This window comes from Lithobates pipiens, unplaced genomic scaffold, assembly GCF_037356315.1.
Source record: "Lithobates pipiens isolate NorthernLeopardFrog02 unplaced genomic scaffold, aLitPip1_a1.2 Scaffold_13, whole genome shotgun sequence".
NCBI lineage: Eukaryota > Metazoa > Chordata > Amphibia > Anura > Ranidae > Lithobates > Lithobates pipiens.
In genome coordinates this window covers 229,404,567-229,430,345 of record NW_027507718.1, presented here as the reverse complement: position 1 = coordinate 229,430,345, position 25,779 = coordinate 229,404,567, and the positions used below count along the sequence as shown (strand labels likewise).

The 25,779-nt window shown below is 42.3% G+C and overlaps 1 protein-coding gene across 3 annotated transcripts in view; it reads left to right on the top strand.

Moving 5' to 3' along the window:
* The window catches only part of ADAMTS10 (ADAM metallopeptidase with thrombospondin type 1 motif 10), a 233,228-nt gene that overhangs the window by 156,434 nt on the left and 51,015 nt on the right, over positions 1 to 25,779 (top strand). For all 3 annotated transcript variants that reach the window (XM_077476314.1, XM_077476315.1, XM_077476313.1), the window contains 3 exons: positions 2,473 to 2,575; positions 17,374 to 17,507; positions 19,662 to 19,785. In XM_077476314.1, the coding sequence (XP_077332440.1) occupies positions 2,473 to 2,575; positions 17,374 to 17,507; positions 19,662 to 19,785 (361 nt within the window). The remainder of the gene's footprint in view (positions 1 to 2,472; positions 2,576 to 17,373; positions 17,508 to 19,661; positions 19,786 to 25,779) is intronic.

Here is a 25,779-nt window from a genome sequence, read left to right as displayed (position 1 = left end):
ACTGGTCTAAATCCAAAATACTCCCCTTGCGCTCCCATCCTATCCCCAAACAAGCTGACCCCAACATCTCCCTACAATGGGTCTCCCGAATCAAGTACTTAGGGCTCCAGATCACTAACTCTGTGTCTGACATCATCAATCTTTATATTTCCCCGCTGCTTGTTATAATAGCTAAGAAGTTTCATGCCTGGGAAAGCCTCCCTTTGTCTCTCATCGAAAGATAAACTTGATAAAAATGAAAATTCTACCCCTTTTATTGTACAACCTTTGGAATTCCCCGGTTTGGATCCCCAAGTCCATCTTTAAATTAACTGATGCCACGATTTCCTCCTTTTTGTGGCAGGGAGGAATCCCCATCTCAAATTAGCAATACTACAACAGCCATGGGGAGAAGGGGGCCTCACGGTTCCTAATTTCCACAAATACCTACTTGCTGGAGAGTTGATGGTGGCCCACCGCTTGCTGACTGCTCCTCCGGATGATGCCTTTGTATCCCTGGAAGCAGCCTGTGTGGGCTCCTATGAGGCGCTGTCTCATTTGGTATACAGGGGTCTAAAAGCTCCATATCCACTGACATCCACTGACATCCTCCATGCGCTCTGTGATGAAGGCATGGGTCACTGCCCAGGGAGGATGATCGCCTAGCTCAACCAGACTTTACCCTAATATCTCACTGTCGAGGAACCCCAATTTAGGACACTTTTTTGGTTACCTAGATCCAGTGGTATGGACCAAATATGGTATCAAAAGCTTGCTCCACATTGTATCAAACGGTACTTTATTGTCATTTGATGAATTAAAACTAAAATATGATCTGCCAAACTCGCACTTTTTCAGGTATATTCAACGGTGGGATGCTTTTTGGCAGGGAGCCCCTTGACCTTGAGCTCAGTGACCTAGAGCTACTAACACGCAGTGAATCACTGCAAAAACTATTCCTGCCTATATAAAGACTTATGCCCTGTACACATGGTCGGATTTTCCGATGGAAAATGTGCGATCGGATCATGTTGTTGGAAAATCTGATTGTGTGTGGGCTCCATCAGACATTTTACGTTGGAATTTCCGACACACAAAGTTTGGGAGCTGGATCTTAAATTTTCCGACAACAAAATCCGATCGTTTAAATTCCAATCGTGTGTAGACAATTCCGACAGATAAAGTGCCACGCATGCTCACAATAAATTACGAGACGAAAGCTATTGGCTACTGGCCCGTTTATAGTCCTGTCATACGTGTTGTACGTCACTGTGTTCGGAACGATCGGATTTTCCAACAACTTTGTGCGACTGTGTGTATGCAAGACAAGTTTGGGCCAAAATCCGTTCCAGTATCTAGTATGTAGCAGAGATAGATTGATTCATTACAAATTCCTACACAGAACCTACCTCACCCTGATTCGCTGCACCCTTAGCTAACTTCATGCATATTTTCTGGGAATGCCCACTAATTAAATCTTATTGGCAAGCCATTGCCTCCTGTATAAGGTCGGTCACTTCAATTTCTATCCCAATGTTCATAGAAGTATGTCTTCAACACTTAGTGGAACCCTTGGCCACTACCAGGACCATACGGATCCTTCTTACCCTGTTACTGTTCTACACTAAAAAGCGCATTATCCTTTTATGGAAGAGCTCTGTGTCATCGACCTTGGAGTCTTGGAAAACATTGGTCAACAAGGCAGGACCCTTTTACAAAGCTACATACTTGAGCAGAGGGGCTCTTAACACATTTGAGAAGGTTTGGGGGGGGGTATCAGATTAACCACCCAAGATCCTTTGTAGATATGGTAACATGGATGGGCGATTGTTTTGAAGGACTAGAAGTTATTATGATATTTGATAGAACAAGGGGGACATGCGGAATTGTATCCTTCTGTCATGGTAGACTGCCTCCGGCTGGAAGTAGGAACGTTTGTGTACCTGTCTAGGCAAAGTTGGGGGGGGGGATGTATCAGAAGTTTAGGTGATAACGTTTATGTTGTATTGTTTTTCTGTAGTGTACGGGCAAGTTTGTGGCCAGTTGCAGCCCACGTTGTGTGGCTTGTTATAATATGCATTGTATAAAACAAAATAAAAATAATACAAAAAAAAAGATATAAATTCCACTTTATGTTCACCAAGTGCCTTTTTAAAATAGGAGCTACATTATCACTGACCTGCACACAGCCAGCAGACTGCCTGACCAGCCACAAGGAGAGAGAGCAGCACTGGCCTATTTTTACTTCTGCACAGGCAAAAAAAAAAAGTTGATTCAAGCTGCATTACTGCACAGATATACACAAAGGACAAATAAGAATTCACATGCCTTTTTTGTTTTGTATTTGAATAACATTTGCTTAGCCCTGATTTCAGGTTCTAAGTGACAGGGACCCTCAACTTATGGTCTTGCATACATAGTTTCTTGAGTTCACCCCACAACATAACATTCAAATTGTCTCAATACGTAACTAAATAGAATTTTATTTTCCAGGAGTGCCCGCCTGGGTCACAGGACTTCCGGGAAATGCAGTGTGCAGAATTTGACAATGTGGCATTTCGAGGCAAATACTATTCATGGAAAAGCTACAAAGGAGGCAGGTATCTCTTAGTAGTAGCATGGTATCTTTGCTAGGTCCTCAATGACAAAACCACAAGCCTTACGTAGAAGAAGGCAAGGCAGTGATCTGTTTGATGCTTGTATTATGTTAAGGGAGTGTATTTTCTGTTTAAACTCTGGGAAACAAATATGGATATGTGCAATTTTATGGGCATGGCTTCTAAGATTTTAAAAGGTTAAATTAATATTTGTAAGTGTAGCTAATACAATCCAGCAAAAAGTACTCATTGTTTGTTAAAATACAGTATATCTTTGTACTTAACTGTCCCTGCTTTAGTGGTCTGAAACTCTTTCCTCTATAACTGGTCAATGGGGAGTTTGTAAGTGATGTCATCCTTTATAAAGAGTTCTTTGTCTTGACATTGCTGAAGTATTAATTACTTTGCGGATGGTACAGAATATTATGTGCCTCACAAAGAGTCTTCAGGAAAATATAAAATCAGTTCAAGTTAGTCTGATGGGAAATGGAGAAGTGCCATTTAGTGCTTGTGCAATAAAAGTTAAAGATACCTAAAAAATAATAATACTCAACTTGCAGTGAACTTCATATAATTCATATAATTCATATAAATTCATAAATTCATAAATTCATATAATAGCTAACATAAAAAACAATGTGGTTTGTGTCACTTTTAAAGGAAAATGCTTATTGGTTACTATGTTATTTACAGCGAGAGACGGAAAAATACTGATTGGTTTCTATAGGCAACAGTGAGAGAAGGAAAATGAAAAGTGCTCTGTGCCACTTTGAAAGGAAAATGTGATTTGATTACTATGGGAAACACAGTGAAATAAAGATACCCAAATACCAATTGGTTGCTATAAGTAACAGAGTGAGTGAAAAAATACTAACATTTTCAGGAACTCTGAAAAAAAAGCAAATGCTGATTGATTTTTTTAAACACAGTAAGAATAAAATGACTCGTTTATGGAGAACAGGGCCTCTAAAGCACCTTTCTATACACAAGGCTCAGTGTGAATTTACACATGTATGGTTTATAGAAAATGTAGATATATTTATATATGTACTGTAATGCTAATCTTATATATCTAAACTGGAGGGAACCAATAGTGGAGAAGGATCTTGGTGTTATGATAGATCATAAACCTAATAATAGCATGCAATGCCAGGTTGCAGTTTCTAAAACTAGAAAAATACCTCCTTGTATTTAAAGAGGTATAGACTCCAGAAAGAGAGAGAGAGAGAGACATTGTTTTGCCCCCGTAAATACCCTTAGTAGGATCTCATCTGAAATATGCAGTTCAGTTTTGGGCACCAGTTCACAAAAAAGCAAAGAACTGGAGAAAGTACAGGGAAGGGCAACCAAACTGATAAGAGGCATAGAGGAGCTCAGCTATGAAGTAAGATTACCTGAACTGAATGTATTCTCTCTTGAGAAAAGACAATATAGGGGATATGATTACCATGTATAATTACATAGGTGGTACATTTAGTGAACTTTCAGGTAATTACAGATGACAAGAGGGCACTTTTTACGTCTGGAGGAAAACAGAAAATTGTATACTCTTATACCTGTATTGTACACTTGTATACCTTTCCATAATTTTGCTTTCCTAGTGCATGTTCAGGGCAGCATACACTGGGTTGTGGGTCTGCCCCTCAACCTGCTAGGACCAATAAACTATAAAGCTCCGAAGGAACCAGCCTGCAGCATTCTCCGTAACTATCACCTTAGATCCTGTATGCTGTCATGAAGATGCCCAGGAAAGGAAAAATACAGACAGGTGAGTATACAATTTTGCATTTTCTTGGTGTGTCATGGCAGCATACACTGGGAAATAACTCACTAGCTGGGAGGATACAACACAAAGACCAGATCTATTTTGTAGTGAAAAATGAAGGTGTTTCGGGGGAACCAACTCACCTCCTTACAGATCAGTCTCCAGAGAAATGCCACAATGCGCTCCCCAGGAGGTAGCCACCAAGCCTCTGTAATGAGTAAATCTTTTTTCTGGTTTTAACAAGCTAGAAAGCTAAAGTACAAACCAATGCAGCTTGCCCTTTTCTGAGACTATGCGTTATCACAAAAAGGTTGTCTGCCTTTCTGAATGAGACAGACTTTTAGAAGTGAGGACTACAGCCAGTGGATGGGGGGACCCCTGACTGGTTAAGCAAGGATGGGAGTATTACTTCTTGATTGAAGTGAAAAGATGTAGCTACTTTTGCAATGAAGCACCACTCTGAGAAGCTTTTAAGGTTAAGTCCCACATAGACGCTGACTCTGAAGGATGGAAAGGAGCTTTTGCAAGAGCTACAGGGTCCACTGCTAGATCCCACTTGGGAAAGGTATTGGCTTCCTAAGTGGCCTTAACTTTAAGCATGCATTTATGAACTGAATGATCAGAGGATTGAGGGCCCATTTGACTCCTGTCATTGCCGATAGAGCTGAGATGTGGACTTTCAAAGTATTTACACCTAAGCCTAACTGAAGGAGTTGAAGAATTTGAGGCAGCTTTGGCGATAACGGGTTCCAGATATTTCATATGGCAAGCTCAGCAAACTTTGCCCAGATCTTCTGATAAGTCTAAAGCCGCGTACACACGTGGCGGACTGTCTGGCCAACTTAGTCCGTCAGACAATCCGACGGACAGTCCGTCATACTTTCGAATGAACGGACTTGCCCACACACGGCACTTTTTGAGCGGACTAATACGGCGGACTAAGTCCGCCATACTATCCGCCCTACTTTTGAAATGAACGGACTCGCCCACACATGCGGAGGAAAGTCCGCTCATTTCGAGCGCGTCTCCAGGTAGGCGGGGCCCGCGAAGGAGACGTCGCTGACCCCGCCGCCTGGTATGGACTTAAAGGGGAACCCCAATGCCGAAAAAAATCGGCGTGGGGGTTCCCCCCAAGTCCACAACAGACCCTAGTCCGAGCACGCTACCCGGCCGGCCAGGAAAGGGGGGCGAGAGAGCCCCCCACCCCAAAGCACCTTGTCCCCATGTTGATGAGGACAAGGGCCTCTTCCCGACAACCCTGGCCGTTGGTTGTCGGGGTCTGCGGGCGGGGGGCTTATCGGAATCCGGGAGCCCCCTTTAATAAGGGGGCCCCCGGATACCGGCCCCCCACCCTATGTAATTCCCGTACATTGGTGTCAATAGTTACTTACCCGATTACACATTCCAGTGCTGCTCTCACTCTTCCTCTCGCTCACTTCATTTGGCTGGGACTATACCTGTACTTTTGAGTGGAGATCACGCTGCCTGGCTATACTACAGGTGTTCTTTCAATGCCAGGTACTGGAACACAGAGAGCATTCCAGTCACCCACTGCAATCTGTCCACGGATGTCCATCAGGTGATGGCCTAAGCCCAGTATTTAAATACATTGAACCAGTGACCCACAAGTTTGACAACAGGGATCTAAAAGATTACCGTAATTACCAAAGTCCCATATTCTATTAATAAAACTGCTGAGGCAGAGCTAAATAAAGATAACCTGGCAGCCCATATATTTCCTCTTAGGCTGCACTGGGGAGGACTTTGGACAGCCACTGAATTTACTTATTATAACAAAAACATTCTAAACAAAGGTCTGATCATTTGTTGCCTTAGCCCTTGTACACACGGTCGGACATTCCGACAACAAAATCCGTTGGATTTTGTCAGACGGATTTTGTCCAAAACTGGTGTTGCATACACAAAGTTGTTGGAAAATCCGATCGTTCGTAACGTGATAACGTTATTTCGTTACGACGGGACTACGTTCAGGCTAGTAGCCAATAGCTTTGGTCTAGGAATTTGATCTGAGCATGCGTGGCACTTTGTCCGAATGTAATTCTCTACAAACGATTGGACAAAGTCCGATCGGATCATGTTGTCGGAAAATTTTATAGCCCAGCTCTAAAAGTTTGTCGGTCGGATATTCCCATGGAAACAGTCCGATGTAGCCCACACATGGTCGGATTATCCGACAACGCGGTCCAAACGGACATTTTCCACTGTTTATGTCCCCAAATAGGCTGTGTGAAAAATGAACCAGGCTTACCTATGTACCTGGCTCATTAGGAGTGACCATTTTCTAAAAAATCTAAGATGTACACTTCTCTGGACAACCTCTTAAACATAGTTACATAGTTGGTATGGTTTAGCAAAGACACTGGACCATCCAGTTCAGTGTGTGTGTGTGTGTGTGTGTGTGTGTGTGTGTGTGTGTGTGTGTTTCACTACCATTTTCAGTATCCCTGTATATTGTGTTTGCTATGAAACACATTTTTTTTTAATTCACATACACTCTTCCCTGACACCACCAACTGTTGAAGGGAGTTACCACTCTTACAGTAAACAACCTCTTACGCAGTTTATTCTTTAGAGACCTTAGATTAAATACCGGTAGTTTTCTACCAATGACACAGTGACCCTTTAAAAATGTTGATATTGTGATCATACCTCCTCGTAAGTTCCTCTACTCTAGGGAGAGTAAGTTGGATGTTTGCATCCCTCATAAAAGAGGTCCTCTAGTCCCATTGCTCTTTCCTGGACTTTCTCCAGTTCAAGGGCATCCTTTCTGAAGACTGATGACCAAACCTGGATGGGATACTTAAAGAGGTTGTAAAGTCGCATAGTACAATTACTTGTATCCTCTCTGTTTTACAGTGCCTTGAAAAAGTATTCATACCCCATTTTCCACATTTTGTTATGGTACAACCAAAAACGTAAATGTATTTTATTGGGACTTTATGTGATAGGCCAACACAAAGTGGCACATAATTGTGAAGTGGAAGGAAAATTATAAATGTTTTTCTATTTTTTTTATAAATAAATATGTGAAAAGTGTGGTGTACATTTGTATTCAGCCCCCTTTACTCTGATACCCATAACTAAAATCTAGTGGAACCATCTGCCTTCAGAGGTCACCTAATTAGCAAATAGAGTCCACCTGTGTATAATTTAATCTCAGTATAAATACAGCTGTTCTGTGAAGCCCTCAGAGGTTTGTTAGAGAACCTTAGTGAACAAACAGCACCATGAAGGCCAAGGAACACGCCAGACAGGTCAGGGATAAAGTTGTGGAGAAGTATAAAGCAGGGCTAGGTTATAAAAATATTCCATATTTTGAACATCTTATGGAGCACTGTTCAATCCATCATACGAAAATGGAAAGAGTATGGCACAACTGCAAACCTACCAAGACATGGCCATCCACCTAAACTGACAGATTGGACAAGGAGAGCATTAATAAGAGAAGCAGCCAAGAGGCCCATGGTAACTCTGGAGGAACTGCAGAGATCCACAGCTCAGGTAAAAGACTCTGTCCACAGGACAACTATTAGTAGTGTACTCCACAAATCTGGTCTTTATGGAAGAGTGGCAAGAAGAAAGCCATTGTTGAATGAAAAAAAAGTTTTGCCTTTAGTTGCACTGAAAACTGCGAAAGAATGGCATAAGAAGTCCAGTTTTTGCAGTTTGTGAGAAGTGTGGGGGACACGGCAAACGTGGAAGAAGGTGCTCTGGTCAGATGAGACCAAAATGTAACTTTTTGGCCTGAAAGCAAAACGCTATGTGTGGTGGAAAATTAACACTGCACATCACCCTGAACACACCATCCTCGCCATAAAACATGGTGGTAGCAGCATCATGTTGTGGGGATGCTTTTCTTCAGCAGGGACATGGAAGCTGGTCAGAGTTGATTGGAAGATGGATGGAGCCAAATACAGGGAAATCTTAGAAGAAAATCAGTTAAGAGTCTGCAAAAGACTTGAGACTGGGGCGGAGGTTCACCTTCCAGCAGGACAACAACCCTAAATATACAGTCAGAGCTACAATGGAATGGTTTAGATAAAAGTATATTCATGTGTTAGAATGACCCAGTCAAAGTCCAGACCTAAACTCAATTGAGAATCAGTGGAAAGACTTGAAAATTGCTTTTCACAGATGCTCTCCATCCAATCTGACAGAGCTTGAGCTATTTTGCAAAGAAGAGTGGGCAAAAAATTCACTCTCTAGATGTGCAAAGCTGGTAGAGTCATACCCAAAAGGACTTGTAGCTGTAATTGCAGTAAAAGGTCTACAAAGTATTGACTCAGGGGGGCTGAATACAAATGTACATCACGCCTTTCACATATTTATTTGTAAAAAAATTTGAAAACCAATTATCATTTTGCTTTCACTTCATGATTATGTGCCACTTTGGGTTGGTCTATCACATAAAATCCCAATAAAATATATTTACGTTTTTGGTTGTAACATGACAGAATGTGGAAAATGTCAAAGGGTATGAATACTTTTTCAACACACTGGGTCAAGATATAAAGTACAGTGTGTTTCTTTTAAATTATAAACTTAAAGCGGACCTTCAGTCACTTTTACATCTTTCCATCTGATAAATCTTCTGACCTTGTTGTTTTAACTTTGGATAGTAAAACATTTTTTTTCTGCCCATAAATACCTAATACAATACAGCCCACTTCCTGTTTCTTGTCTGGTAATAAGCCTAGGCTCATGAGATCATGCACAGCTCTCTCTGTAACTCTCATGAAAGTTTGCCAGGAAGGGAGGGGGATGAGTCATAGGAGGGGAAATCAGAGCTGCAGGGCCGCAGAGCTGGAAGTGTGCCTCTGTGTGTCTGTGTAAATCCAGGAAGTGCAACAGGCAGCAGATTCAGCTGCCCACAGTTATAATGGATGCAGCCAGCCTCAGTGGAGGGAGATTTATGCAGCATATTTGGCAAGTACAGAGTCACAGTATATATAAAATAATATGCAAAGTGGTTGGAGGGAAGCTTCAGAATGGCAAAGATGTTTTTATTACAAATTATGTAAGCAGACTGCATACATAGTTACATAGTAGGTGGGGTTGAAAAAAGACACAAGTCCATCAAGTCCAACCTATGTGTGTGATTATATGTCAGTATTACATTGTATATCCCTGTATGTTGTAGTTGTTTTGTTCACATAGCTTTGTTGCCCTTCTTTGTACTCGCTCCATTTCCAGTAAATCCTTCCTGAGGAATGGTGCCCAGAACTGGACAGCATACTCCTGGTGCGGACGGACCAGAGTCTTGTAGAGCGGGAGAATTATTGTTTTATCTCTGGAATTAAACCCCTTTTTAATGCATGTCAATATTTTGTTTGCTTTGTTAGCAGCAGCTTGGCATTGCATGCCATTGCTGAGCCTATCATCTACTAGGACCCGGGTTCCTTTGCCATCCTAGATTCCCCCCAGAGGTTCTCCCCACAGTGATATAGATTGTATTCATATTTTTGCCACCCAAATGCATTATTTTACATTTTTCTACATTAAAATTGCCATTAGTTACACGTCCCATTAATTTATTCAGATCTTTTTTCTAGGTTTCCACATCCTGCGGAGAAGTTATTGCCCTGATTAGCTTAGTATCGTCCACAAATACAGAGATTGAACTGTTTACCCCATCCTCCAGGTCGTTTATGAACAAATTAAAAAGGATTGGTCCCAGCACAGAACCCTGTGGGACCCCACTACCTACCCTTAACTATTCCCAGTACTCCTCATTTATCACCACCCTCTGAACTCGCCCCTTGTAGCCAGTTTTCAATCCATGTACTGAACCTATGGCCCATGCCAATGGACCTTAATTTGTATAGTAAACTTTTATGGGGAACTGTGTCAAATGCTTTTGCAAAATCCAGATACACCACTTCTACGGGCCTTCCTTTAACTAGATGGCAGCTCACTTCCTCATAGAAGGTTAAAAGATTGGTTTGGCAAGAAAGATTCTTCATGAATCCATGCTGATTACTGCTAATGATACCGTTCTCATTGCTAAAATCTTGTATATGTCCCTTATCACCCCCTCCAAGAATTTACATACTATTGATGTTAGGCTAACTGGTCTGTAATTCCCAGAGATGTATTTTGGGCCCTTTTTAAATATTGGTGCTACATTCTCTTTTCTCCAATCAGCTGGTACCAGTCCAGTCAGTAGACTGTCAGTAAAAATGAGGAACAATGGTCTGGCAATTACTTGACTGAGTTCCCTATTTTCGGGTGCAAGCCATCTGGTCACGGTGATTAATTAATGTTAAGTTTCCCAAGTCTAATTTTAATTCTGTCCTCTCTTAACCATGGAGCTGCTTCCTCTGATGTGTCATGAGAATAAACACTGCAGTTTTGGTTACTGAAGCCCCCCCGATTCCCTCGTGAAGACAGGAGAAGAATAAATTCAATACCTTCACCATCTCTGTCACAGATCAGCTGCAGAGCTGACCTGTGTCTCACCTTTACTGCTGTAGGTCGGCTGGCACCTGTTGTTCCACTAGCTGGTGTTCAGCTTTGTGTACACTGCAGCTATGGGTGTGGCCGGCCCTCACATTTTGCCTAACATATGATTCCTTCCTGCTACTTCCTGTCCAGCCCCTCATGTGCTTCTCTATTTAAATACCTTTCAAAACAGCTACTGGTTGCTTGAGCAACATTTGTTTCGGAGCTCCCTTTGTGTAACCTGTTTTACCTGGCTTCTTGTGAACTGATCTCTTGTGTACAGACCCGGCTTGTTCTGATTACGTTATCTGCAGCCCGCCCTGACCTTGGCTCACTATCCGGCTCTCCTTTGCTTCATCCATCCTTGTCTAACTGTGTCTTCTGGTACTTCCCTAGCGAGCAGGGTGAACCCGGGGGTTGTGAACTGGGGCCAGCACGCAGCTAAGCCCAAACTCTCATGAGGGGGTCCCTGGCGGAATACCGGCTGGCCCTTAGAATCCACGCCCTGGGGAATCCCGTGTTACCTGCTCGTCTGTGTGCTCACTGTAAGTAGTACCGTGACAATTTCCCCATCCTTTGTAACCAGATGTCCTTCCTCATTATGGGGCCATTATGGTCTGTCCTCCCTTTTTTACTGTTTACATACTTGAAGAATTTCTTGGGATTATTTTTTGCTCTCCTCTAGTATGTGTCTTTCATGTTTTATCTTAGCCGCCCTTATTGCACCCTTACTTTCTTGTTGCATTCTTTATAAAGGATGATCCCTCAACCTAGTATTTTTTTAAGGCCTTCTTCTTTGCTTTTATATGCATTTTAACATTGTAGTTAAGCCATCCAGGACTTTTGGTCACGCTTTTAAATGTATTACCCAATGGGATGCATGGTTCCCTCTGCCCAGTCTATGTCTGGATAATACAAATCCCCCATTATGATAACACTTCCCATCCTTGCTGCTAATCCAATTTGTGATAGGAGAGCTGTCTCCCCTTCCTCCCTCAGCTTTGGGGGCCTATAGCATACTCCCAGTATTTTCCTCTTAGCTTCATCCCTATTGAGTTCTACCTATAAGGATTCCACCTCCTCCCTAGCTCCGTTAGTGATGCCATCTCTCATATTCACTTGTACATTGTTCTTGATATATAGGCAAACCCCTCCCCCTTTTTACCCTCTCTATCGTTGCAATAAGGGGTATACCCTTGAATTGTTGCCAGCCAATCATGAGAGCTGTTGAACCAAGTCTCTGAAATTTCTGCAAAATCCAAATCCTCCTCATACAACAGTATCTCTAGTTCACCCATCTTGTCCGCCATACTCCTGGCATTGGTGAACATGCCATGTAGTTTAGACCGGTCGCATATTATCCTCTTATTGGGTGTTCCCAAGATTGCAACTAGGACTTACTATTATACTTACCTTGGGTTTATGTGCTTTGGTCAACCTATCACTAATGCCCCCAATACTACACTCTGGAATATGTGCTGTCTCTACCTCTGGACCCTCCCCCCCTGTTGTTCCTCTTTAAATATCCTTTTTTACAGCTTCTCTGTGCTCTCCTTCATGTTATCTCCCTCTGCTCTCCTTCCTCAATATAAGAACCAAAGCGGGAGGGGCTGAGATTCCCCAATAATGTCAGCCAACAGATGGAGGTCATGTGACTGCACAGAGGAGCTGTGCAAAAAGGATTTAGAATTATAATTAAAAAGAAACTGACATAATGTACTGAATATCTCGCTAAAACAGAGGATACAAGTATGAAGACAATATTTTTTGGGAGGCAGTAATGGTACTGTACAAGTTCATACAAGGAAAATACATAGATGAATCTATAAAAGATAAAACACATATAAAAGCAAGGAGTTGTTCCATAACAAGGCACAGAAAGTGCTCTCTATTGGCTGGGCAATAGTGCAGTGAAGGCAAAAGGCTGATACTTATGACCTATCACATAACATGTATCCAAATCTTTTCTCTTGACATGTTTCGCAGAGGAATCCATTTCTTCAGGAGTTTTAGAGAGTGAATAAACTTGTCTAAAGGGAAGATAATAACAGTCATGACAAAAACATGATGAAAAGAGATAATGTGTTTTATCAGAGGATACAAGCAATTGTGTTATGAATTACATTGGAATAGAGGCAGGAGGAGTGGGGAGAAGATCTGTGCTCTGTGCACACACAGACTAGGAAATGACAGGCAGGAAGGGAGGGGGAGAGAGAAGAGACTGTGTACACAGCAGGATGATGGAGGCACGTAAACTGACCATGGTATCATGAACCAGCAGCCATGATTACCATGGTCCACACACACAGGCGGACACAGCGATAGGCAGGATCAACCAGGTATTTTAGATCAAAGAAAGGGACAAATTAAACTGCAACAGCACTATGCTGTTGCAGGAGGTGAAAGAGATCTAAGAACATGGTTTTACATGGTTATTAGTGATGTCTCAGCCGCCACACGGTCAGATGGCGAGGAACTCTAATGCCGTGTACACACGGGCAGACTTTTCGACAGCAAAGGTCCGACGGAACGGATCCGTCAGACAATTGGACCGTGTGTGGGCTTCATCGGACCTTTGCAGTCGAAAAAATCAGACAGGCTTTAGATTTAGAACATGTGTCAAATCTTTTCGACGGACTCGAGTCCGGTCGAAAAAAATGTGTGTCTGTATGCTAGTCCGATGGACAAAAACCGACGCTAGGGCAGTAGTTGGCTATTGGTTATGAACTTCCTTATTCTAGTGCGATCGTATTTCATCACGGTCAAATCTGTCGGACTTTGGTGTGATTGTGTGTGTCCAAGTTTGTTTGTTCGGGAAGTCCATCAGAACTCCACCAAAAGTCTGTCAGGAAGACCGTTGGACCTAGTCTGCCGGAAAGTCCGGTCGTGTGTACACGGCATTAGATGGAATAGTCTGCAGAGATTGAGCCTGCAGAGAGATGCAGGAGGAGATTTATACCTAAATATGCACATTATATCTTCTGGCTCTACTTTTATTCAAAGTGTACTAAAATCCTTAAATATGATGGCAATAACTTATCCTATGGGCATCCCATATTCCTATTCAAGTTGTACCCCCCAATAAAACAACAAAAACAAAGCTCGCAATAGACTGTTCATTTTTTTCTGGACGTGATGTATAAAGTCTGGCCATAGGGTGATTTGACGGATTGTTTATTATTAGCTGCAACACCAAGGCTACACGTCATTTTATGTGATATCACCTCAATGGTGTTTTTTATTCTACAACAAGTTACAATAATGAACAGATCATTTAAAAAATATTAGCCTCTGTGGAGTGTTTCTATTTTGTATGTACTATTGAAACTACCAGACCAAAAAAAATGCATCATGTCAGCTAAATGTGCCTTGCAGACTTTGCCCCTAATGTCTTGTCCTGTACACTCACGTCCATGGACTCAAGTAACCTATTTTACCCAATCTCATCCAGCTGCAGTGATGGAAGACAGCCTACAGCGTTTACGCAACAAAGTATAATTTGACCTTGATGTATACCATATTCTGCACCTGCCTATCTGTTCTTCCATGTAAAATGTGTGCTGTGTTTATTTTACACCCATGTGTCAGCCCCCCCTTTCACGGATCATCCAGTCTGTGTTCTGTTCACCCCACCTCCTCCCCTCACTGGCTTGTTGGGGAATTTTTCCCTTGGGAGATTCTGCATACAATTTCTAAAGTGGAAGATTTAGCTGAAATGCTCAGCTCAGCGCATTCCTGAAGGGAGAGTGCAGAGGTGCAAAGGGAAAATGAGGCCGGGAACAAAGCTTATCTACACCAGATGCAGCTAAATTCTTCCAGAGATCAGGAGTGCAGGGAACCTTGTCTATACAAGACAAGTGTACAAAACCCAACACACTGATAAACAAAAATCAGAATGTACTAATAACTGACTTTATATTTTAACACGCCTTACGTTTTGTGTTGTAAATATTTGGCTTACAATAGAACAGTATGCTTATCAGCAAAATCCAGATCGAGTTTTTGTCAGCATAAACCACATCTGGACCTGGAATGCCTAGGCTTCTCTGTCACTAACAAATATGGCGCAACATTCTGACAAACAACAATTGCTACAATATTCTCCGTCACAAAGACAGCTGCTTAAGTCTCAAGTCTTGATATTGGCTCAACAATATAAGCTGCCTTTGTTAAATGGAGTTCAGGTCCTTTATTTCTATAAACAACTCAGCTAATTATTCTAAAGTGTATGTATAACTTTTTGTTATAGTTTTCGATAGTGTCGTAAGAGCTAAACCCCCTATCAGGTGTTTTTTTTTTTGCTTTCTGTAAAAATGGGTAAATTTCCCTTCACTTCTTGTCCCAGAGATGCAATCGGAATTTAAAGAAACTCTCCCAAAGTAAAGCCTCATACACACGATTGGATTTTCCGAGGGGAAATGTGTGATGACAGGCTGTTGGCGGAAAATCCGACCATTTGTGTATGCTCCATCAGACAATTGTTGGCCAACTTTCGGTAGACAAATGTTGCATGGCAGGTTTATAAATTTTCCGCGGACAAATGTGTGTTGTCAGATATTCCAAATGTGTGTACACAAGTCTGTCGGACAAAAGTCCAAAGTACAAATCAGTGTATGCTCGGACGCAAGGACGAGCCAGAAGTCATCTTGTAAACTAGCGTTCATAATGGAGAATTAACATTTGTGACGTGGCAAATTATGAAATCTCAAAATGCAGCGCACAATTCTCTTCTTCTTTAATGGCATAATAGTGAAGCTGCTTTGCTCGTGATTCTGATGGAGTTTTTGCAAACAAATTTTCAAAGGCTTTTTTTTTAGTGATATCAAGAATAATATTATTATGCTTTTTTTTATTATTTGGGCAAGTTACCACAACACCATCATTTCCGTAGTTTTTAAGATCAAAGATACAACTTTCTATGCATCCAAAAATATAGAAAATATACCAAATTAAATCATTATTCAACCAAAAAAATAATGTCAAAGCAAGAACTCCAAGGCCAATAATAAATAACATGTTATCTCCTCCACTTCCGCAACATGGCAAGTTGACGAACGGCCATTCAGAAACTAACTGAATAGCGCAAAATGAAAAGTGCAAAATGAAAAGTGCGAATCAACAATGACCAATCTTCTACTGACATGAAATTAGCAGAAGGTGCCCAATGGGTGGCGTTAAAAAGAGCTGAAAAACAATGTAATACGTCACTACGTTTGTAATTGTTGGCCAACAATTGTGTGGCCTTGTGTAAGACAAGTTTGGGCCAATGCCCTTCGGACAAAAGTCCACGGTTTTGTTGGCCAACAATCCAATCGTGTGTAAGAGGCTTAAAGGAAATTCCCCACCTTATTAGTACTCCTAGAATAGGTGTCCCTTTTAGATGATCCCTTGTTCTGGGGACAACCTTAATAATTTCTATCTGCCCTCACTTTTTATTTTCAGTGACAATGGCCACCAGTCATCAGGAGAATATTCCCAATGGGGACATGGCGACAGAGACCGCAATAAAAACAATAGTTTACTATTTTTATTAGTCCACTATGCATGGATTGCCGGAGCATATATTGAGATTTGGGTGAAGAAACACTGGATTTTTTAGAGACATTTATCTGTATATACACAATTTATTTAAGTATAAAGGACACGCTGGATGGACTTTGATTAGACTTTATGGTTTTTCACTGGATACTTATCACATTAACTGAATTTATCATTTAACACATGTTTTTTACATGTTTCATTTTGGCTATAAGAGCACATCATTTATTTTATAATTAATTTATACACATCCAAACATAGCAAAAGAATAGAACACTGTTCATACAGCTGGCCTAAAAACCATTATAGAAAAGGTAGTGCAGTGCAGCCATTTACAAAATGTACCCTACTTGAAAATGCTGAGTGAAGAAGATATTTAGAGCTCATTCACTGAGGGGTACTTTCCTGTGCTTTTCAAAGCAGAATGCGTTATGGCCAGTAAGGTCATTTTACATCTATAAAGTGGCTGTGGTGTACTAACATTTTCATACCTCCCAACTTTCTGAGATGGTAATGAAGGACACCTATTAGCAAAATTATGTAGGAATAGGACACACCCTTGCCACGCCTCCTTTAAAGTAGAATTATAGAAAAAAAAATATTGGTTAAACCCTCAAGTGCTTTTATTTACCACTACTATTCCTTTATACTGGCTTTTTAAAATTTGCAAATGCAACAATTTAGAAATTGATGAAAGGTTTAGCACAGTAAAACACTTTTATATAGATAAACCGTGCAAATGGGGAGGAATGAGGGACAGAGGGACTTTGTTCAAAATGATGGACAGTCCCTCGAAATCAGGGACAGTTGGGAGCCATGCATTTTATCCAGCTGTTCAGGAAACCTGTACTGAAAGAAAATCAGGAGGTGCCTTTTCTGACTTCCTTCTGAAAATGCTAGTTGTATGGCTGTGCTTGGGTTCAATGCTTTCTCAAGGTGAGGTCAGCAATCTTGATTTACTTGCTTGAATTAGAGAGAAATATGTAGATTGGGTAAGGATATATCCTGAATAATCAATATGTTTAATTGTAGGTGGGGTGAAGGCCTGTTCACTCAACTGCTTAGCAGAAGGCTTTAACTTCTACACAGAGAGAGCGGCAGCTGTGATCGATGGAACACCGTGCAGACCAGACTCCTATGATATCTGTGTTAATGGAGAGTGCAAGGTAGGTATGGTGAATAGATTACTTATAATCCGTTTCTCATGCATTAGTAACAATAAAGAGCTTATCAAGTCCTTTTTATATCTAACATTGCCACATACAACATACACCAAGACATTTATATTTTATCTAATGTCTGTAGCCCCCTTTTCTTTCAACATGTCACATCTGAGTATTAGTAGGCAAAGACAAGGAAAAATGGCTAACTTCCATGATGCAATGTTAGCTTCCCCTTCCATCCTCATATGAGCTGTCTAACTGAGCCTACTGTACAAGAGCAGGTAAGCAAATAGTTTTTGAAGTTGTGGAGTTCTGACTACTATAATAGCTACTCTCCCATAGCAAGAATATCAGGTAAAACTGTAATAGTTTAATGGTTATAGCTTAGTGCAAGTTAAATAACCTGCATAATCTTCTCTCTCTAAGTAATAGATAGATAGATAAAACTGAAAAGTAGTTGTTAAGCCACTGATATAAAATCACCCCTCTGTAACATAACAATAAGTGCCCCTGTGTCTGTGATATATAAAAAAAAATGCTGATCTGTACCTATATCAGAGCAACTCTCGGCAATCACGTGACTCCTCGGCTCTCTCCTTTCCCTGGCTGACAGCTACAGTGGGTGGGGCTTATTCTTATATTACAGAGGGGATGGGATGATTTTATATTAGATATAAGAGTAGAAGGTTTGGAGGGGTGTGGAGGGGGCAGGCGCTGACACGAGCAGACAGTCAGGGACGGGAGGGGGGAAAGGACAGAGGAGAGGATAGAGAAGGACAGAGCGGGGCTACGGATAATGAAGGCACGTAAACTGACCACGGTGTCAGGGCTCAGCAGCCACGATACACTGGGGTCAGTTTATAGAGGGGAGGATATAGCCTGGCAGGATCAGACAGGTTTTTTTAGGTGATAGAAGGGGCCAAATAACACAAAACAAGCATTGGTCTGTATAACATGGCACAGTTTGCAATCAAAATTAAACCAAATAATATATTTTTTTTTTATCGTACATATAGAAAATCATAATTGTCGATCAACTCAACTTGTAATCCTGACACAATCATGAGGCAGACATTTAACTGCTTTAATCCAGTTTTTCTCCTTCCACATTAAAACACGCCAATAAAACATGTTTTTACAGTGAATGGGCCTTTCTTTAATGACTTATAACATTCATGCATGTTTAAGCCCAACTCCACCCAAGATTGATTTTGCTTTAAGTGTTAGTACACATCAGATGCAGTCCGGTGTGTTTTTTTTCTGCATGAAAAAAAAAAGAATGCACAGTGTCTTCTATGCATTCCAATCTAATGGCCCTAGATCACACTGGGGCAGTCAGTTCCAGTCAGTTTCTGGTGCAGAAAAAATGTAGAACATGCTGTATTTTTTCTGCATATAAATGTACGGGAACACAGAAAACCGTTTCAAAAATGCACCAACACTCTGTACCTGGAACGTATCTGGAGTGCATTGTTTTGGGGTGAACTGGCCCTAAGCTGTGTCACATGTTTTCTTCCTGTCCATCTCTGATTTTCTAGAGGGGCGATATCCCCACCAGGCTTCATACTTTTGACCATGCACACTAGTTACTCAACTGCCCCTGGAGCCTTTATGAAAATCCTAATACTTCCAAATATGAGACAGCCAGGCATGCTCCCTAGGCAATACTGCAGCACCCAGATGGATGGTAAGTATAGGCACTAGTGCAGTGTTTCTCAACTCCAGTCCTCAAGGCACCCCAACAGGTCATGGTTTCAGGATTTCCCTCATATGAAATGGCTGTGGTAATTACTAAGGCAGTGAAACTGATCAAATCACCTGTGCAAAATAATGGAAATTCTGAAAACATGACCTGTTGGGGTGCCTTGAGGACTGGAGTTGAGAAACACTGCACTAGGGGATATCTTCATTAGAATAGAGAAGTTTGGAGAATAGTTTGAAATGAGTACAGATCCCTATGGGGATAGAGCAGAAAAAATGAAGACATGAGAAGACACACGAGAAGCTGACAAGCAATTCAATCCTGTGGTTCCAACCCAACATATCATTGTTGGGGAGTTGCTCTCTAGTCTCTATCACTATGGATAGGGTAGAAGTTATGCTTTTAAAATACAATCTAGTATGTCGATTTTTCTTATTATTTCTCTTCACTAATAGCACGTTGGCTGTGATCGAATATTGGGATCTGATGCCAAGGAAGACAAATGCCGTGTGTGTGGAGGAGATGGCAATTCATGTGAGACCATTGAGGGAATCTTCAACCAGTCATTCTTTGAGGGAGGTGAGAAAAAATACTCAATTGTAGAAGCTGAGTTACATTACCAAACGGAGATATTACAACTACATTAGTACATTTGTTATAAATAGTTGGCCTTTTATGGCTCAGTGTTTTGCCTGGTAGTAAACTCAAACTTTTATTTACATAAAATTGCAATAATTATATACAGTACATTAAGGGGTTACACATTAAGTTACAAACCAAATATTTCAGAATGTCTAGTTAATAGGGTGTAAAATCTAATCACTTCATGAAAAAAAAAAAACATCACACAGTTGGGAGTTAATGTGAAACTGAAATTATAAATTAAATTTCAGTAGTTTCCCTTAGGAACATACACTATGGGTTGAATGGAAAAAAAATCATACCCACACTCAGATGTTCCATTTCAGAAGCTGTAGACCCCAATAATTGCTTTGTTTATGTCGTTTTCATCTGAATGCGGCATTTGGACCCTTTATTGAAATTTAAGTTACCGTACATTTTCAGTTAATGACCATTTAAAATTTTGTTGAATTTTTATTAATAAATTAAAATTGTTTAATTTGCTGAAAGAGTCGTCAGATATAATGAACTAGACAAAGTATATACAGTAATATAAAGAGAAAATTACACTTTTTGTTTACTGTCAGGGGCAGTGAAGATTTCTTGCCCGCATTTTATACCCCTAGTGTGCATGTATTATCTGCCTCTCTGCCATTCTCTGTGTTGTGCTGCCCCTGTTCATTAACCATCTCTGTTGCCTTTGTTCTCTTGGCTATCTTTGCTTGGCTGTCTGTTCTGTTCTACACTCACTGGGGTTGATTTACCAGGTATGTAGGTACCAGGTGATTTACAAGGTGAATAGGCTGTTCAAATTGCAAGGGAATTTTCACTTTGTGAGGGAATTTTGCCTTCTCTTAGTGAATAAGGTGACACTCTGCTGACTTTCATCATCCAATCATTCAAGCAAAATTACAGTTTTTTTTTTTTTTTTTAGCGTGTGAATGGGTATTGTTTGCAAAGTGAACTTCCACCACATTTCCAAAATTCTCTTGCAAAGCAAACAGCCTATTTGCCTTTGGTACATGAACTCCACTATGTTCTTACCTCTTTTACTTCCCTGCATGTATGAAAGTGGTGAGTCTTCCAGCTTAGAATTTTGGTACATAGGGTTCCTGCAAGAACTAACAAAGGAAGGAATTGTTTGTTGCTGTGAAGCTCTATCTGACCTTACAAAGCTTTTACTTCACTGTGCAATGGCTGGTACAGAAGGCACCTCTGACTCACATATTAGAGATTGATATGAAGTGTACTTCTGTCCACAAGAGTGAACTACAATATATTACAATCAGGGATGAGCTTTATGTTAGACTCGAACATTGGCTGTTCGCCAGTTCGCCAAACAGCGAACAATTTTGGGTGGTTGCGGCAAATTCGAAAGCCGCAGAACACCCTTTAAAAGTCTATGGGAGAAATCAAAAGCGCTAATTTTAAAGGCTTATATGCATGTTATTGTCATAAAAAGTGTTTGAGGACCTGGATCCTGCCTCAGAGGACATGTATCAATGCAAAAAAAGTTTTAAAAACTGACGTTTTTCATGAGCAGTGATTTTAATAATGCTTAAAGTGAAACAATAAAAGTGTAATATATGTATTTTAAGCAGAACCCTGCACCAAAATTTAAACAAAATGGCGTGGGGTCCCCCCAAAAATCCATACCAGACCCTTATCCAAGCAATGTACCAGGCCACATGCCCTCAACATTGGGAGGGTGCTTTGAGGTAGCCCCTCAAAGCACCTTGTCTCCATGTTGATGGGGAGAAGGGCCTTATCCCCAAAACCCTTGTCCGATGGTTGTGGGGGTCTGAGGACAGGGGGCTTATCAGAATCTGGAAGCCCCTTTTAACAAGGGGACCCCCAGATCCCGCCCCCCCTGTGTGAATTGGTAATGGGGTACAAATATACCCCTAATATTTCACAAAAAATGTGACAAAAAGTTTAAAAAAGACAAGAGACGGTTTTTAACAAGTCCTTTATTAATTTCTTCTTCTTTCATCTTCTTTCTTCTGGTCTTCTTTCTTCTGGTCTTCCTTCGGTCTTCATCTTCTCCATTTTCTTCTTCATCTTTTTCTTCCTCCACTCTTCTCGTCCCTTGCTCCGACTTCTTCTCTATGCTATCCGCACGATCCGCCTCTGTGGGAGCCTTCAGCCGCGTGACGCTTCGATGCTTCTAACACTTCTTAAATAATGGAGGGCGGGGCCACCCGGTGACATAAAACAGATGACCCGCCCCCTCTGACAACACGAGGAAAGCCATAGGGAACTTCCCGTGCGTCAGAGGAGGGCGGGGTCACTGGGTGGCTCCGCCCTTCGTTATTTAAGAAGTGTCAGAAGAATCCAAGCGTCACACTGCTGAAGACTCCCACAGAGGCAGATCATGCGGACGGCGTGGAGAAGAAGCCGGAGCAAGATGCGGGACAAGAAGAGCGGAGGAAGAAGAAGATGGAGAAGAAGAAGTTGGAGGAACAAGAACATCAAAGAAAGACCAGAAGAAAGAAGACCAGAAGAAAGAAGGTGAAAGAAGAAGACTTGTCAAAAACTGTCTCTTGTCTTTTTTAACCTTTCTGTTACTTTTTTTGTGAAATGGTAAGGGTACAACCCATTACCAATTCACACAGGGGGCCGGGATCTGGGGGTCCCCTTGTTAAAGGGGGCTTCCGGATTCCTATAAGCCCCCTGCCCGCAGACCCCCACAACCACCGGGCAAGGGTTGTGGGGATGAGGCCCTTCTCCCCATCAACATGGGGACAAGGTGCTTTGAGGGGCTACTTTAAAGCACCCTCACAATGTTGAGGGCATGTGGCCTGGTACGGTTCAGGAGGGGGGGCCAGGTTGCGTGCTCGGATAAGGGTCTGGTATGGATTTTTGGGGGGACCCCACACCATTTTTTTTAAAATGTTGGTGCAGGGTTCCCCTTAAAATCCATACCAGATCTGAAGGGCCTGGTATGGAATTTAGGGGAACCCCCACGCATTTATTTTTTAAATTTTGGTTTGGGGTTCCCCTGTAGGGAAATCCCCCTGCCGTTTTTATCTATGAACTTTTATGTGTATTGTGGACCAACAATTCATTGTAGCCGCGAGTAATTTTAAATTATTTTTTTTAGAAATATAATTTTGCTGTCAGACTGTTCTAAATGCGGGAAACATACGCCCCTTTACATAGACCCCCCAGGTACGAAATTTAAAGGAATATTACACTTTTATTGTTTCACTTTAAGCATTAAAAATCACTTCTCCCGAAAAATTGCCATTTTTAAAACTTTTTTTTGCATTGATACATGTCCCGTGAGACAGGACCCAGGTCCCCAAACACTTTTTATTACAATACCATGCATATTAGCCTTTAAAATTAGCACTCTTGATTATTCATGTTCGTGTCCTATAGACTTTAACGGTGTTCATGTGTTTGAACAAATTTTTTGCCTGTTTGCATGTTCTGGTCCTAACCGAACGGGGCGGGGGGGCGGGGGGGATGGGGGGTTGTTCAGCTCATCCCTACCCGCAACATACACTGGGATGCTTAGAACTAAGTCTTTGCCAAACTCAGCCCACTAGAGGCCATAGCAGGGGCAAAAGCGGGGCTCCCACTGGAGCGCTCATTACTGCCATCTGATTGGCTCATGGCGATAATATCACCTCACTTCCGGTCACTCCCTCAGCAGCAGATATACAGGAGGTGGCCCAAGTCTCCCGCAAGGTCCGGTGCGGTAAACACAAATAGGGATGAGCTCAGGCGTGTTCGCATGGTCCACGTGCTGAGCCCGCCAGGAAGTCGGTGCAGCGCTGCGCTAATCACAGGCAGTGAGACATTGCCTGATCTCTGCAGCTGCGCATCGGGGCAATGTCTCACTGCCTGTGATTAGCGCAGAGCTGCGTCAACTTCCTGGCGGGCTCAGCATGCGAACACGCCTAAGCTCATCCTTAAACACAAGTAAGGGGCCATAACAGCTGGATAACAAGCCAAGGCAGCTGCCATCAGATGGAGAGCTGGGCGGATCCCATGTGTGGGCAGGTCGGTGTTTCATCAGATTAGGCATCAGAAAGTGTAACGGAAATGACGTTTTAACCCGAGCAACCGATGTCTGCGCTTTTCCTGGGGGGTCACGAGCCGCGTTCTGTGATCACTGAGTCTATGAGACTGGGCTGATCACAGATCCGAGTAAGGTGTCGATCCCGACCCCTCACCACATGATCAGCTTTCAGCCAATGATGGCTGATCACATGATGTAAACAGAATCTCTCTAATCTGTATTTTTTTTTTCCCTCACGCCATCAGCATGAGGGAAAAAAAAGCTGATCACTGGCTTCTGTCAGAGGGACATCATTCCATCACACAGAAAGCCGCGGCTGCATATTCTGTGCCCACCAGTGTCAGCTGCCAGTGCCCACTGGGCCACCTACCAGTGCCACCTATTAGTACCCACCAGTGCCACCTATCAGTGCCCACAGTGCCACCTACCAGTGCCTACTAGTGCCACCCATCAATGCCCACCAGCACCAGTGCCACCCATCAATGCCCATCAGGGTCTCATAATTAGTGACACAGATCAGTGCTGCCTATCAGTGTCACCTACCAGTGTCCATCAGTGCCATCCATCAGTGCCCTTCAGTGCCACCTCATCAGTGCTTATCAGTGCCCATTAGTGCTGCCTTATCAATGCCCACCAGTGGCACCTATCATTCCCGCCTATTAGTGCCCATCAGTGACAATCAATGCAGCTTCATCAGCGCACATCAGTGAAGGAGAAAAATTACCTGTTTTCAAAATTTTATAACAAACTATGAAACCTTTTTTATTTTTTTTTTCAAAATTTGCAGTCATTTTTTGTTTTATTTAATGAGTGAAGGAATATGCCCCATCATCAGTGTCAGTAGGAAGAATAGGGCCCCATCATCAGTGTCAGTAGGAAGAATAGGTCCCCATCATCAGTGTCAGTAAGAAGAATAGGTCCCCAACCTCATTGTCAGTAGGAGGAATAGGGCCCCATCATCAGTGTCAGTAGGAAGAATAGGTCCCCATCATCGGTGTCAGTAGGAAGAATAGGGCCCCATCATCAGTGTCAGTAGGAAGAATAGGTCCCCATCATCGGTGTCAGTAGGAAGAATAGGGCCCCATCATCAGTGTCAGTAGGAAGAATAGGGCCCCATCATCAGTGTCAGTAGGAGGAATAGGGCCCCATCATCGGTGTCAGTAGGAAGAATAGGTCCCCATCATCGGTGTCAGAAGGAAGAATAGGGCCCCATCATCAGTGTCAGTAAGAATAGGTCCCTAACCTCGTTGTCAGTAGGAGGAATAGGGCCCCATCATCGGTGTCAGTAGGAAGAATAGGTCCCCATCATCGGTGTCAGTAGGAAGAATAGGGCCCCATCATCAGTGTCAGTAGGAAGAATAGGGCCCCATCATCAGTGTCAGTAGGAAGAATAGGGCCCCATCATCGGTGACAGTAGGAAGAATAGGGCCCCATCATCAGTGTCAGTAGGAAGAATGGGGCCCCATCATCAGTGTCAGTAGGAAGAATAGGGCCCCATCATCAGTGTCAGTAGGAGGAATAGTACCCCATCATTGGTGTCAGTAGGAAGAATAGGTCCCCATCATCGGTGTCAGTAGGAAGAATATTTCCCCATCATCTGTGTCAGTAGAAGGAATAGGCCCCCATTATCGGTATCAGTAGGAAGAATAGGACTCCCATTATCAGTGTCAGTAGGAAGAATATGGCCCCCATCATCAGTGTTAGTAGGTGGAATAGGGCCCTCATCATCAGTGTCAGTAGGAGGAATAGGGCCCCATTGTTGGGGAGAGTGGTAGGAATAGGGCTCCATTGTTGGGGAGAGTAGTAGGAATAGGACTCCATTGTTGGGGAGAGTGGTAGAAATGGGGCCCCATTGTTGGGAAGAGTGGAAGGAATGGGGCCCCATTGTTAGGAAGAGTGGTAGGAATGGGGCCCCATTGTTG